This window comes from Anser brachyrhynchus (genome assembly GCF_964034855.1).
Source record: "Anser brachyrhynchus genome assembly, chromosome: 15".
Taxonomy (NCBI): Eukaryota; Metazoa; Chordata; class Aves; order Anseriformes; family Anatidae; genus Anser; species Anser brachyrhynchus.
The window spans coordinates 15,255,473-15,269,523 of NC_137733.1; the positions used below are offsets into that span (position 1 = coordinate 15,255,473).

At 71.6% G+C, this 14,051-nt stretch overlaps 1 protein-coding gene across 3 annotated transcripts; it reads left to right on the forward strand.

The window, feature by feature from the left end:
- Positions 1-842: 842 nt before the first annotated feature.
- Positions 843-13,842, forward strand: LLGL1 (LLGL scribble cell polarity complex component 1). 3 transcript variants are annotated; one of them, XM_080556045.1, is made up of 23 exons: positions 843-1,165; positions 3,438-3,535; positions 6,285-6,366; positions 6,449-6,564; positions 7,281-7,439; positions 7,521-7,683; positions 7,770-7,905; positions 7,987-8,041; positions 8,137-8,294; positions 8,396-8,613; positions 8,713-8,780; positions 9,179-9,332; positions 9,657-9,761; positions 9,906-10,198; positions 10,292-10,445; positions 10,559-10,712; positions 10,807-11,090; positions 11,346-11,610; positions 11,711-11,825; positions 11,948-12,039; positions 12,127-12,250; positions 12,363-12,442; positions 12,748-13,842. In XM_080556045.1, exons 1-22 carry the CDS (start codon positions 1,085-1,087, stop codon positions 12,439-12,441), a joined length of 3,153 nt encoding a protein of 1,050 aa, XP_080412171.1. In that variant the 5' UTR covers positions 843-1,084; the 3' UTR covers position 12,442; positions 12,748-13,842. The 3 variants fall into 3 exon arrangements, with proteins under 3 accessions (XP_080412171.1, XP_080412172.1, XP_080412173.1); XM_080556046.1 differs by having other exon boundaries at positions 10,565-10,712; XM_080556047.1 differs by having other exon boundaries at positions 10,592-10,712.
- The last annotated feature ends 209 nt before the right edge of the window (positions 13,843-14,051 follow it).

The following is a 14,051-nucleotide window of genomic DNA, read 5'->3' on the forward strand; positions in this document are numbered from 1 at the left end:
GAGGGGTGACCCCAAGGAGGGTGCGAGGAAGGAAACCGAGGCAGGACGCCCCAGAGGAGGGCACGGCGGCCGTGTCCGCGCACCCAGCGTTAGTCAGCAGGGAGGGGACGCCCTGCCCTGCGTGGGGACGGGCGCTCGCCTGAGTCACCCGCACCGAGGGGCAGGGTGCTGGGGCCGGGCACCCCGAGTTCACTGTGGGGTGCTCCCCGTGCATCCCCACCCTATTGCTGGGGGCGCGTGGCCCCTGGTTGACACAGCCCGTGGCTGTGGGGCCGTGAAGCTGGGATTGGGCTGTGAAGCTGGGATGGGGCCCCAAGTTATGAGGCTGCCACAATTTATGGGGATCCCCACGTTATGGGACCCCAGGTTACGGGGATCCCCACGTTATGGGACCCCAGGTTACGGGGATCCCCACGTTATGGGACCCCAGGTTACGGGGATCCCCATGTTATGGGACCCCAGGTTATGGGGATCCCCACGTTATGGGACCCCAGGTTATGGGGATCCCCATGTTATGGGGCCACCCCGCAGCTCTGGGTCCCCGTGGCGGGGATGATGCCTCGCAGCTCGGCTGCCCCATATGCGCTGGAGCCCTGTACCCACGACACCCCACGGCCAGGATGTGCACCCTCAGGCTACCCTCCCAGCCCTCCCAGCCCCACCCTGGCGCTCTGCGACCAAAAAACTAAGGAAAGAGTTAAAAAAAAAAAAGTATAGAAGTTGCTAGGGGATCGAACTACAACCCCCAGCATCCCCCGCGCGGGGGGGAGCGCACGCGCAGCGCGGCCGGGCGGGGCGGCGCGGCGCCTTGCGTGAGAGCGGGCTCTGATTGGCGGCGGGAGCTGTCCGTCAGGGCCGCGTCCCGCCCCGCCCCGGCGGTGCCTGCCCGGGCTCGGCGCGCGGCGCTCGGCGGGCACCGGGACCGGGACCGGGGGCGCCGGGGGGGGGAGCGGGTCCGGCACCGGGAGCGGGAGCGGGACCGGCACCGGGAGCGGGACCGGGCCCGGCACTGCCCGCACCGGCCCCGGTAGTACCGGGATCCCCGGCCCCGGTAGCGCCGGCCCCGCCCGGTACCGGCCGCACCATGATGAAGTTTCGGTTCCGGCGGCAGGGCGCCGACCCGCACCGCGAGCGGCTCCGCCACGACCTGTTCGCCTTCAGCAAGGTGAGCCCCGGGCACGGGGGGCGGCGGCGGGAGGGGTGTGGGGGGGGGGTGAGCACCGGGGGGCGTGGAGCCCTCGGGGGGGGGCGGTAACGGGGTAACCGGGACCCCCCCGGGACCCCCCCGGGACCCCCCCGGGACCCCCCCGTCCAGCACGCAGGATGCGCCCCCCCCCCCCCCCCCCCGGAGCCGTGCACCGGGAGCGCGGAGCTCCGCGGCGGGGGCACCCCGGGGTGCTGGGGGGGGGGTGCTGGGGCACCCCTGGGTGCCGGTACCGCGGGCCCCCCCGGGGTACCGGCTCCGGGCACGCCAGTGTCCCGCCGTCCTCGGTGTTCGGACACCCCCGTTGTGCCCCCCCCGCCCGCCCCGCCGGTACCGGGGTGCCCCGGACCAAGGGTTTTGGGGCTCCCCCCCCCTCGCACCGTGCTGCCCCCGGAGCATCCCCGGTGCGGCCCCCCCAGCTCTCCGGTTACCCCCCCCCCGGTGCTGCAGGGCTGGGGGGGTCCCGGCCCGGCACCCCAAAGGGCTGCGGGGGGCTGGGGGAGGTCAGAGCGGGGGAGTGACACCCCCCAAAAACGTGCCCTGGGGGCTGCCCGGCACCCCAAAAGCGTGCCCCTTGGGGGGGGGGGGGGCGCTTTGCGTCCCCCGGGTCCCCAAGCTGGGCAGCGCCGTCCCGGTGTCACCCGGGTGGGACGGAGCCCCCCGGGGTGTCCCCGCTGGTGCTGGGGCGGGGGGAGCGCAGCATGGGGGCACCCCCTCATCTTCAGCCCCGTGGTGCCGGGACGGGGCCGTTCCCACCCCCGGTGACCCCACTGGGAACATCCCTGACCCCCCGGGGATGAAGATCCTCACCGCCCCCCCCCAGCTTTGGGGTCCCCCCTTGCTTCCCGAGACCCCCCCAGCCTCGCAGCGGGGTCTGCCCGGGGCTCAGGGTCCCCCCGGCTCTGCCCCGAGCCCCCAACCCAGCCCTATTTTGGGCTGCGGGGCCGCATCCTGCGGGGGCCAGCACCCCGGGCGGTCCGTGCTCACGGTGGGGGGTCATCACCGGGGGGGGGGCTCCGCGACGGAAACGCTGCCGGGAGCAGCCCCGCTCCCGCTGGCCCCATACCCCGGGCGGCTGCCTGCCCACCTGCCTCCCATTAAGATCTTGTTATTTTCTTTTTTTAATTTTTTTTTTCACCCCCCCCCCCCCCCCTTCCTCTCAAGCTCCAAATCTGCCTCGGATTTGCTGTAATTCGGCCCAGAGCGCGCCTCGGCCGGCCGGAGCAGCCCCCCGCCGGATGCGGCCCCGCTGCCTGGCGGGAGGAAAGGATGCAAAAGGGGGGGGGGGTGGGGGGCGTTTTTTTGGGGCGCCGGCGGGGTTTTGCTAAGGGGTTCCCAGCCGAGCGCTCCGCTCGGGGCATCCCCGGGGTGCTGCAGCTCCGCCCCCCCCCCCCGGTTGGCTTTAGGGCGGCTGTCAGGGTGCGCAGCGCCTTTAGGGCGCGCGGGGATGGGGGACCGGGACCCGAACTCAAAACGGGGGGGGGGGGTGCAGGAAGGCAGAGGGGTGCCCGCACCCCCCCCCATGCTCCCAGCCCGGGGACCCTCGGGGGATCCCCGGCCGTGCCCCCCCGGCGGCGGCGGGTGCAAAAAGCCGCCCCGCGGCGCCTCTCGGCCGCCCCCAGACAAAGGCAGCGGGGCCGGGATCCGGGCTGGCTCCAGCGGCCTCGCCGGCGTTTTGATGGGGCGGCCGCCGGGGTGGGTGCGGATGGAGGGGTTGCTCCCCCGGGGGCGAGGGCGGCGGGTGTCCCTCCGCATCCCCGCCGCCGCCGGGAGCCCCTCCCGAAGACGGCGAGCCCGGGCACGCCGCCGCCGCCGTCCCCGGACTTCCTTGGGAAGGTGCCCGCGGGCGGCTCGCCGGGGCCGTCTCCGCTCCCAGGCGCTCGCAGGTCCCGCTCGCCTGGTTCTGCGCCGGCTCCTCGGGGAGGTGTCACGGACCGGGGGGGTCCCTTCTGCGGGATCGGGGCTCCCCCGGTGCCTCGGCGGGGTGGGGACGGGGGAGGTTTGGTTATTTATTTTTTGGGGGGGGGGGGGTTCAATGAGGCGGGGCGCGCACCCCACTAAAACATCGCCTGGGGCGCTGCGGGCACCGACGCGGCATGTCCTCGGCGCGGGGATGGGGCTGCAGCGCCCCGGTGCCGCCCCGCTGGGTGCTGGGGTGATGCTGCTGCTGGGGTACGGGGGGGGGCTCGGGGCAAGCTGGGGGGGCTCCTCTCTGACCTCGCTGTCCCCGCAGACCGTGGAGCACGGCTTCCCCAGCCAGCCCAGCGCCCTGGCCTACGACCCCCGGCTGCGCGTGATGGCCATCGGCACCAAGGCGGGAGCGGTGAAGCTGTATCCTTTCCTCCCCAGCCCCACCACCAGCGCCGAGGGGGGGGGGGACGCACACACACACACGTTGTCCCCCCCCCCATCCTCAGCCACGTCCCGGCGGTGTCCGTCCGTCCAGCTGCGCTGCAGCTGCGCTGCGCCGGGGAAGGGGGAGCGCCGGGGGGGGGGGGGAGGAAAGCGGCTTCGTTGTCCAAAACACCCCGAGTCCCCCCCGCTTTGCCTCACCCTGGGGGCTCCTCCCCGTGCCCGAGCGGTTGTTTGGGGAGGAAATGTTGGAAAAAATGGAAAAAAAAAAAAAAAAGGGGGGGGGGGGGGGGAGGAGGGGGGGGGGGACGTGATGCGTCCCGTCCCCGGCGTGTTGCAGGGGTCCGGCCGCGCTTTGCCGCTGGCGGGCGGCCAGGGCTGGATGCGTCCCGCGCTCGGGGGGCCCCCGCGCCGCAGGAATGCGGGGTGGGCGCGGGGGCGGCTGAGCCCCGCGTTTGGGGGGGGGTGGGGGTTTGTTTTTGTTTTGTTTTAGGGAAAGAAAGGGGGGGTCCCAGCTTTCCTGCCTCCCCTTCTGGCCGCCGCTCCCCGCGCAAAGATGGCGTTTTTCTGCCGGGGCCAGCCCGGCCGCGACGTTGCCGCTCGGCTCGGCGCTGGGTCGGGGGCTGGCCCCGGGGAGGGCGCTTCGAGCAGGCTGGGCACCGGGCGGCGTGGGGAAGCGGGCGAGGTGGGGGTCCCGGTGCCGGCTGCGCGGCCAGGAGCTGGCCTGACTGGTGCCGCTGGTTAGCGGGGGCACCGCTGGGGGCTCCCCGGCTGGGCGCAGACAGCGCGGCACCAGGGGCTGGCACCCTCCGGGGACCCGTGTCCCCCTCACAGCCACTGGAGAAGCCAGGGGGGGTCCCAGCACTTGGTCCCCACCTCGCCTGCGTGTCCTGAGCTGCTCTCGCTGGCTGCTTGTCCCCGGGGCTACCGGCATCTCGGCCGGCAGTGCGTTTCGGGGGTGCGGCGGTCAGCGCGGTGCTGGCTCCGGTTTGGAGCCCGCTGTGCTGGCACCGAGCGAGCCCGCGGGGTGAGCAGGGATGGGCGACGTCCCCCAGCCGTGCCGGGTGCTGCCCCGGGGCTGCAGTTTCGCCCCGCTCCTTGTTCCCCGCGTCCCAACCCCGGCTGTCTGGCTCCTCCACCGTGTCCCCAGCGCCGCGGCGGCTCCAGCCCGGCCGCACCGGTGCTGCCAGACAGCTCCTGCCTGTTGGCCCGGGCAGAGCCGCCGCGCCGGTTCCCCGTGCCGAGGACACCGTGCGGGGCACGGGGAGGCAGCGGTGGGTGTTTGGGGGGGGAGAAGGGCAGGGATATATGGAAACCACCCTGCGGGGACTCATCCCGGCTCTGGGGTGCGGGATGCGCTGCCCGCGGCACACGGGGCAACGCGCCCTGGCCGGGCCGGGCACCCCAGTGCTCCCAGGGGGAAGCAGCTGGGAGGATAAGTTGCTGGTGGAGAAGCTCATGGGTGGGTGAACCAGGGATCGGGAGGCTCCTCGCAGCCAGAATGTGGGGTCGGGGTGCCACGTGGCCCCGTTGGGGTTGCCGTATGGCCCGTTGGGGCTGCCACGTGGCCCCGTTGGGGTGCCACTCGGCGCTGGAGCATCGGTGCCGGTCCTGCCCCGGTTCCTGCTGAGCGGCGTCGCCGACGGAGGAGCCGGGACCAGTTGGGTGAGTGCGGCCGTGCCGGCACATACCAAACCCCACCCTGCCGCCGGTGCGTGCCGGGCGGCCCCGGGTGAGAAAGAAGGGGGTGGCGGAGAGCAGGAGCCCGCCCGGCCCTCGTGCGCCCGCCCCGGCCGCGTGCCAGCCCCGCATCCTGACCCTCGGAAGCGCCGGGTGCAGGCGGGAGGCACGGGAAGAGCTCGGTGCCGCAGCCGTGCCGGGGCTGGCGGCGTCCCCGGTGTCCCCACGGGGCCGGCTCCAACGGGAGCAGCCGGGCTGAGGGGAGCCCATGGGAAAGTTCAGGGCGCGAGGCCGCCGAGGGCTCGGGGACATTGTCCGTGCCCGAGCGAGCGTGGCTAATTGGCAGCGTCCCCGTCCCCCCGGTGCCGGCCATTTGGAGTGTAATCGGGCAGCAAAATGAGAGCGGGAAGGGGCTCGGAGCCGTCGGGCTGGGGTCCGGCCCCACGCTGCCAGGAGGGTCCCGGACCCCCGGGTTGGGTTGCGCAGGGCACGTCCGACCCCAAAGCCAAGCGGCGGGGCCGCGGCGGGGCGCGGGGGCTTTTCTGCAGCACCTTCCGAACTCGTTTCCCCCGACCGAGCCGCAAATCCCCCGGCTCGCAGCCATCCGGGGCTGCTCCGGGCCCTTTTTTTTTTTTTTTTCTTTTTTTTTCTTTTTGTGGAGCTGGGGTGGGTTTGGGGCAGGAAGCAGGCGGGGGGGTGGTGGTGGTGGGGGGGGGGGGGAGCCGCTGAATAAGCATCGCGCGGCGGCTGGCGCAGGAGCGGGTTGCTCCCAGCAACACGCGAGCCGGAGGGCCGTTGCTTGGTGACCCTCGGCGAGGGATTGGGGGACGCGGGGGGGGACGTGGGGAGCGGGCTGGGGGGGCGGCCAGGGCCACGGGGTGGGGGTCTGGGTGGGCTGGGGGGGGTTAAACCGGGCTTAGATGGCGGGGTGTGGGTTGAATTGCACCCTGTGGGATTTGCGATTTGGGATTTGGGGGTCGGGGGGGGGATTGGGGGGGACCTCTTGGGGTGGGCTCTGCTCTTCTTGCTTCCTTAACGGCCCCCCCAGGTACGGCGCTCCCGGGGTGGAGCTGACGGGCTTGCACAAGGAGACGGCCACCGTCACCCAGCTGCACTTCTTGGCCGGGCAGGTAGGTGGGGGGCCCGGGAAGTGGGGGGGGGGGCTCGCCGATCCGCGGCCCCCCCCGCGCCCACCCCGCTGTCCCCCTGCAGGGCTGGCTGCTGTCCCTGCTGGACGACAACACGCTGCACCTCTGGGAGATCTACCAGAAGGACGGCTGCTCCCACCTGGAGGAGACCCGCAGCTTCGGCCTCCCGGCGCGCCCTGGGTCCGGCACCGCTAAGTTCTCCTCCTTCTCCGCGCTTGGCTGGGGCCGGGGGCCTGGGGGGGGGGCTCCCAGCCCGCTTCGTTCCCCCGGGGGGGTGACCCCGCTGCCGCCGTGGGCGTCGATGGCTCGGCCGCCTTTGAGTTTGGGCGGCGGCAGGCGAGGTCTGCCAGAGTTTACACCCGGCTCCGGCGTCGTGCCGGGGTGGGGCTTGGCCGCACGGCGCTGCCAGATGCGAGGTTTTCGCGCTGTTTGTTTGGCTTGAGGAGGGAGGGGGGGGTGGAAAGAAAAAAAAAACAGCTCGCCGGGGACGGAGCACGGCGGCCCCGCTGTATGGGAGCGTTTGGGGCAGAGCGGCTCCCGTGTGGGGGACGCGGCTCCCGGCCTCCGGACACCTGGGGAGCGATAAGGGCGCCGGGCTGGGAACGGCGCGGGGGAGCGGGCATCGCCGCCGGCGGGGCAGTTTGGTCTCCGGGCTGCGGCCCGCGGGTCAGGAGATGCGGCCCTGGCCCCGGGGTGTGATTAATGGCTCAGGAATCGCCTGCGAGCGCCGCGGCTGATAGCGGGGGCCAAACAGCCCGGGTGCTCTCCCCAAGTATCGTCCCCATCCTCGTGGGCCGGCAGAGCTGGGGATGCCGGGGTGATGCCAGAGTGGGATGGAGGAGGGGTTTTGGGGTGTCTGCCCGCTGCCGACACAGCCCTGGTCCCCCCCCCCGCAGCTGCTCCCCCAGCATCACGCGGGTGACGGTGATCCTGCCCATGGCCCTGGGCGCCGTGGCCTGCCTGGGCACCGAGGGCGGCGCGGTTTACTTCCTCACGCTGCCCGGCCTTGTGCTGCTGGAGGACAAAACCCTCTTCCAGGACGAGATCCTGCAAAGGTGAGCGCCGGCCCCGCTCCCCGAACTTGCCATCCCCGGCCCCTCCTGACCCCGTTGTGTCCCCCACCTCCCGTGGCGCAGCGTGCCCGACGAGTACCGCTGCGGGAAGGCGCTGGGGCCGGTGGAGTCCATCCAGGAGCACCCCCGCGACGCCGGCAGGCTCCTCATCGGGTACAGCCGCGGGCTGGTGGCCCTGTGGGACCAGAGCACGCGCGCCGTCCAGCATCTCTTCCTGGGGAACCAGGTACCTGGGCCGGGACGGCCCCGGGGAGGGGGTGCTGCAGCCTGTCCCCCCCGTGTTTCGAGCCCCTCCCCTTGTCCCCCCTGCAGCAGCTGGAGAGCCTGGCCTGGGAGCACAGCGGGAAGAGCATCGTCAGCTCGCACAGCGACGGCGGCTACATGGTGTGGGCGGCCGGCGGCGGCGGGCAGAGGACCCAGCAGCCCGTCCTGTCCACCATCCCGTACGGTGCGTGGGCTTTGGTTGGGGTGGGGGGGAGACCTGGGGGCTTGGGTCGGTGTCGTAACAGCGGTGTGGTCTTCCTTGCAGGTCCCTTCCCCTGCAAAGCCATCAACAAGATCCTGTGGCGGACCTGCGAGTCGGGGTAGGTGATGGGGAGGCCGGGTGCCGGAGGAGGTTCGGTGCGGGGCTGAGCGGTCCCCGGGGGTGCGGGGTCCGATCCCTCTGCTCCCCCTGCAGCAACCCCTTCATCATCTTCAACGGCGGCATGCCGCGGGCCAGCTACGGCGACCGGCACTGCGTCAGCGTGCTGCAGGGCCAGACCCTCGCCACGCTGGACTTCACCTCCCGCGTCATCGACTTCTTCACCGTGCAGAACCCCGAGGTGCCCGAGGGAGGTACGTCCCGCCGGCACCGCGCTCCCCGGGCTGGGGGTCTCCGCTAGCGGCATCTCTTTTATTTTTTTCCTCCTTTTTCCCCCCTCCCTTCCCTTCCCCAGGCTTCGAGAACCCCCGCGCCCTGGTGGTGCTGGTGGAGGAGGAGCTGGTGGTGATCGACCTGCAGACGCCGGGCTGGCCCACCATCCCCGCCCCGTACCTGGCGCCGCTCCACTCCTCCGCCATCACCTGCTCCTACCACATCTCCAACGTGCCCCTCAAGCTCTGGGAGAGGATCGTCAGCGCCGGGGAGCAGCAGAGCCCCCGCCTCTCCTCCGCGGTGAGTGCTGGGGATGGAGGGGACACACACACGCCCCCCGAGTGCCACGGGGTGGGCGCACGGAGGTGTGATGCTTGCTGTCACCCCCCCCACCCCCAGGCTTGGCCCATCAACGGGGGGAAGAACCTGGCCCAGGAGCCCACGCAGCGAGGTCTGCTCCTCACCGGGTGAGCGCCTGCGACGGCTCCGCTGTGGAGGCCTGGAACCTGTGCATGACGTGGAGGGGGTGCGGGGGGGGGGTTCCTAAGTGCCAGGAGGGAGGGGACGTCCCCAGCCCCTTGCCGTGGTGGGAGTGGGACCGGGTGATGGTGGGGGAGGACCTCCGACAGGGGCTGAAGCCAAAGCGGGTGCATGGGGCACGCAGTGGAGCCGGGGGGGGGCAGCTGCTGGTGCTGGCTGGGCTGACAATCCCCGCTGTGTAGCTCGGTGGCCGGGCGGCAGCGTGTCACCCGCCGCGTTGTCCCCTCACCCCTCCTGGCACGGCGGCCACCAGCGCACAGACGGCTCTTGTTAGCCCGGCTCTCGTTAGCACCGTCCTAACGGGAGCTCCCCTTGGCCCCGGCAGGCACGAGGATGGCACGGTGCGGTTCTGGGACGCCTCGGGGGTGTCCCTGAAGCCTCTCTACAAGCTGGGCACCGCCGGCATCTTCCAGACCGACTGCGAGCACAACGACAGCCTCAACCAGGCGGGCGAGGAGGAGTGGCCGCCGTTCCGCAAGGTGACGTCTCGGGGGGACACCGGGGCGGGGGGCGGGGGAGATGCTGCGGTCCCCGGCACCCCCGTGCCTCGGGGGGAGATGCACCCGCAGGAGCCATCCCAGCTGCGCCGTGGGGACGTGTCCCCTTGCTCGGGGCACAGCTGCTGCCTCGGGGACACAAGGGACGCTTGTTCTGCACGCCCCGTCCCGTGGGTCTGCCCTGGTGTTGTGGGGGGGGATCCCAGGGCACCGGGGACGCGTGGGGACGGAGCTGGCCCCGGGCACGACGCCCGGTGCTGGTGGCTGCCCACGGCTGCGTGACACCCCCGGCCCCTCTCCCTGCAGGTGGGCTGCTTTGATCCCTACAGCGACGACCCCCGCCTGGGCATCCAGAAGATCGCTCTGTGCAAATACACGGCCAAGATGGTGGTGGCTGGCACGGCCGGGCAGGTAGAGGTGGAGGAAAAAGTGGCCGGGCACGGGGTGCCCCAGTCCCCGCAGCCCCCCCCGTGCCCATCCTCGGGGGCAGGATGGGGACCCTGCCCTTGGGAGCCCTCCGTGTCCCCCCACCGGCCGCTCGTCCCCTCCCCGCAGGTGCTGGTGATGGAGCTGAGCGACGAGAAGTCGGAGCACGCCGTCAGCGTGGCCACGGTGGACCTGCTGCAGGACCGCGAGGGCTTCACCTGGAAGGGCCACGACCGCCTGGCGCCCCGCAACGGCCCCCTCGCCTTCGCCCCCGGCTTTCAGCCCAGCGTCCTGGTGCAGTGCGTGCCCCCCGCCGCCGTCACCGCCGTCACCCTGCACTCCGAGTGGAACCTGGTGGCTTTCGGCACCAGCCACGGCTTCGGGCTCTTCGACTACCACCGGCGCAACCCGGTGCTGGCCAGGTAGCAATAATGTGGGGGGGGAGGAGGGGGGGGGGGATGCTCGGGGCTGGGGACCCCGCGGTGGGGTCCGGGTGCTGAGCAGCGGTGCCGTAGGTGTACGCTGCACCCCAACGACTCGCTGGCCATGGAGGGGCCCCTGTCCCGCGTCAAGTCCCTGAAGAAGTCCCTGCGGCAGTCCTTCCGCCGCATCCGCAAGAGCAGGGTGTCGGGCAAGAAGAGGCTCAACCCCGGCAGCCCCTCCAGCAAGGTGGGCGCAGAGCGGGGCCGGCTCCTCGCCACCCCCATCCCCCTCCCCGCCTGTGTGCGCGCGGGGGGCTCCTGACCCCCGTCCCCCCGCTCCCCCCCTCCCCACCTCGCAAGGTGCAGGAGGCCAACGCGCAGCTGGCCGAGCAGGCGGGCCCCCCCGAGGTGGAGATGACGCCGGTGCAGAGGCGGATCGAGCCCCGCTCGGCCGACGACTCGCTCTCCGGCGTGGTGCGGTGCCTCTACTTCGCGGACACCTTCCTGCGGGACGGTGAGAGCCCCGCGTGTGTCCCGTCTCCCCCCCCTCACGGCCGTGCTGTAGGGAGAGGGATCCTCACGCTGCTGCTGCTCCTCCCGTCCCGCAGCCGCCCACCACGGCCCCACGATGTGGGCAGGGACCAACTCGGGCTCGGTGTTCGCCTACGCCCTGGAGGTGCCGTCGCAGGAGAAGTTTTCGGAGCGGGCGGTGGAGGCGGTGCTGGGCAAGGAGATCCAGCTGATGCACCGGGCGCCCGTGGTGGCCATCGCCGTGCTGGACGGCCGGGGGAACCCGTTGCCCGAGCCCTACGAGGTCTCGCGGGACCTGGCCAAGGCCCCCGACATGCAGGGCAGCCACTCCATGCTCATCTCCTCGGAGGAGCAGTTCAAGGTGAGCCTGGGGCTGCGCGCCACGGTGGGACCGGCCGGCCCCGGCACGTCCCGTGTCCGCTCTGGGGGCATTCCTATCCAGGCTGGCACTCGGAAAAGCAACCGGGGTGGGGGTGACCAAAGGGCTGGGGGGGCTCTTGGGGACTCGCTGCCCTTTGACGAAGGCCCTGGGGCAGCGGGGGGGTGTTCTGCCACCTCCTGCCCCCCCCCGGGGGTTCCCGTCCCTGCGGCACCCGCCTCCTCTCGCCCTCCCCAGGTCTTCACGCTGCCCAAAGTGAGCGCCAAGACCAAGTTCAAGCTGACGGCGCACGAGGGCTGCCGGGTGCGGAAGGTGGCCCTGGTGAGCCTGGCGAGCGCCGGCCCCGAGGAGCGGGTGGAGAACTGCCTGGCCTGCCTCACCAACCTGGGCGACATCCACATCTTCACCGTGCCCAGCCTGCGGCCCCAGGTGCACTACGGCTGCATCCGCAAGGAGGACATCAGCGGCATCGCCTCCTGCGTCTTCACCAAGCACGGCCAAGGTGAGGGGCCACCTCCCGGCGGCCTCGCCGCCCCCAAATCTGTCTCCCCCTTGGGGGGGGGGAGGTCCCTGATGCTCCCCGTCCCCCCCACACCCCGCAGGTTTCTACCTGATTTCGCCCTCCGAGTTCGAGCGCTTCTCGCTGAGCGCCAGGAACGTGACGGAGCCGCTGTGCTGCCTGGAGGTCTCCCGGCTGCAGGACACCTCCTGCCTCAGGTGGGTTGTGCCGGGGGCTCGCTGCGGCTCCGGGGGCTTGTTGTGTCCCCCCCACCCCCCTCCGTGACATCCGTTCCCGTGTCGTGCCGCCCGCACCGACCTCTCCCCGTGTTTCCTTCCAGCAACTCGACGGCGACGCCGAAGCTGCCCCAAGCCAACGGCACCCACGTCCCGCACAGCCCCGAGGCCAACCATTCCCCCTCCGACAGTGACAGTGAGTGACAAAGGGATGGGGTGTGTGTGTGGGGGGGGTTAACGTTTTGGGGCTGGGCACCTCCATCCCTCCCCGCGGCCCCCCCAGGGTCCCCCGAGGAGCACCAGGCCTCCTTCTCGCCCGGCCCCGTCGACTCGCCCAACAGCAGCATGGAGAACCCGCTGGACACCACCGGGGACATCACGGTGGAAGAAGTGAAGGATTTCCTGGCGTAAGTTTGGGGGGGGGGGGGACGACAGGAGGAGCGTGGGGGTGCTGCTGGAAGCTCGGGGGGGGGGGCGCAGGGGAGCCCCCGGCTGCATCTCGCCCTGCTCTGCCCCCAGGTCCTCAGAGGAGGCGGAGAGGAACATGAGGAACGCCAGCGAGGACGAGGCGCGGCCCGCCGGCATCCTCATCAAGTGAGGTGGGTGGGGGGGCCGTGCCCTTGAAGGGGGGGGGGACACACGCAGATCCGGCTGCCCCCAGCCCCCCGCAACCCCTCCAGCGTATTTGGGGCCAAGACCCCGGCGCCGTGCCCTGGAGTCCCCATCCACAGCGGGGAGCACGTGGCCAGGGGGGCAGTGCGTGCCCAAGGGTTGTCCCTGCTTGAGGGGTGGGGGACAGCAGCTCCAGCCCCCCCCACCCTATTTTGGCCCCCCCCCACCTACTCCATCCCCCTCTCCATGTCACCCAGGGTCTGTGTCCCCTCGTCCCCTGTCTCTCCCCCAGGCAGCGCCGGTGCCCGCGGCCTCCCCGGCCCATCTCAGTGCTCGGATTCCCGGGACGCGCGGCTCGACTGGACCCCCCCGGCCCCCCCAGCGTAACGTAGACTCGTCTCCTCTCTAACATCCGTGCCGCCGCTCCCCCTGCGCCTCCCTGCCCGGCCACCGGCCCTGGAGCTTCCCCCCCCCACCGGCTGGCCCTGAGCTGGGGGGGGGGGGCACGGCAGGGGGGGGGGCCCACGTTGCACAAACTCTTCCCGGGGAAGATTTATGAATATTTTTTTTTTTTTCGTACACGGTCGAGTGGAGCTGGCCCCTTCCCGGGGGATGCTGCTGCCCGGGCTCACGGCGGGGGGGCCGTGGTGGCTTTTGTCGCCTCCCCCCCCCCACCCCAGCCACCTCCCGGGTTTGGTCCCTTGGGGAGGCACAAACCGAGGGGGGGCCGGGTGTCCCCAGCCCCCCCCGGACCCTCGTCTCTGTTTACATGCCCGGCTCCCTGCAGTTTACAGCCCCCTCCTCTGTGTGCCGGGGAGGCCGGGCTGCCGCACGGGGACCGTCCCCCTCCCTGGGGACCCCCCCTCCTTGTTCCCCTGCCTCTCCCCGAGTGGCCTGGGGGTGTGTGTGTGGGGGGGGTGAAGGTGGGGGGGTCACAGGTGGCCTTTTTCTCTTGGTGGCTTCTCCAAGGGCTATTCTCCAGGCTGGGCTCCCCGCCTGCTGCTCCTTCCTGACACTAATTCCTGCCACGGGGGGGGGGTTTGGGATGGGATCACGCTGCTGGGGGGGCAGGGGGGGTGAGGTCAGCCCCCCCCCCCCCCCCCCCCCCTCTCCCCGGGGGTGTCACTGTGCCAAATCCCTGCCGGGCTCCTCGGCCCCCTCCTCGCGGGGACTGCGGTGGCGCTGGCTCTGTCCCTGCGTGGCTCCGGGGCTCAGCTCTGATTTTGGGGATCCACGGGGGTTGCCCCCTCCCCCTTGTCCCCCCCCCCCCAAAATTCTCTCTTGCGGTACGTGTCTGGCCTCGGCGGGGGGGCCAGGGGAGGCAGCCATGCCCCGGGCCCTGTCGCGGTCGGGGCTGTAGTGTCCCTGGTAGAACCCCCCCCCCCCCCCGCCCCAAAAACCACCACCTCATCCTTTTTTTGGTAAGATGAATTTAGCATTGTTTAGTTATTAAAAATACTGGTTTTTAATATTGAAAATAAAAGCATTTAATATCAAATGCCAGGCTGTGGGTGTTGGGGGGGGGTGGGGTGGGGGCTTCGGCTGCCTGGGGATGGGGTCGGGGGGAGGTTTGGGGTGGGTGGGGGGGGTCACAGG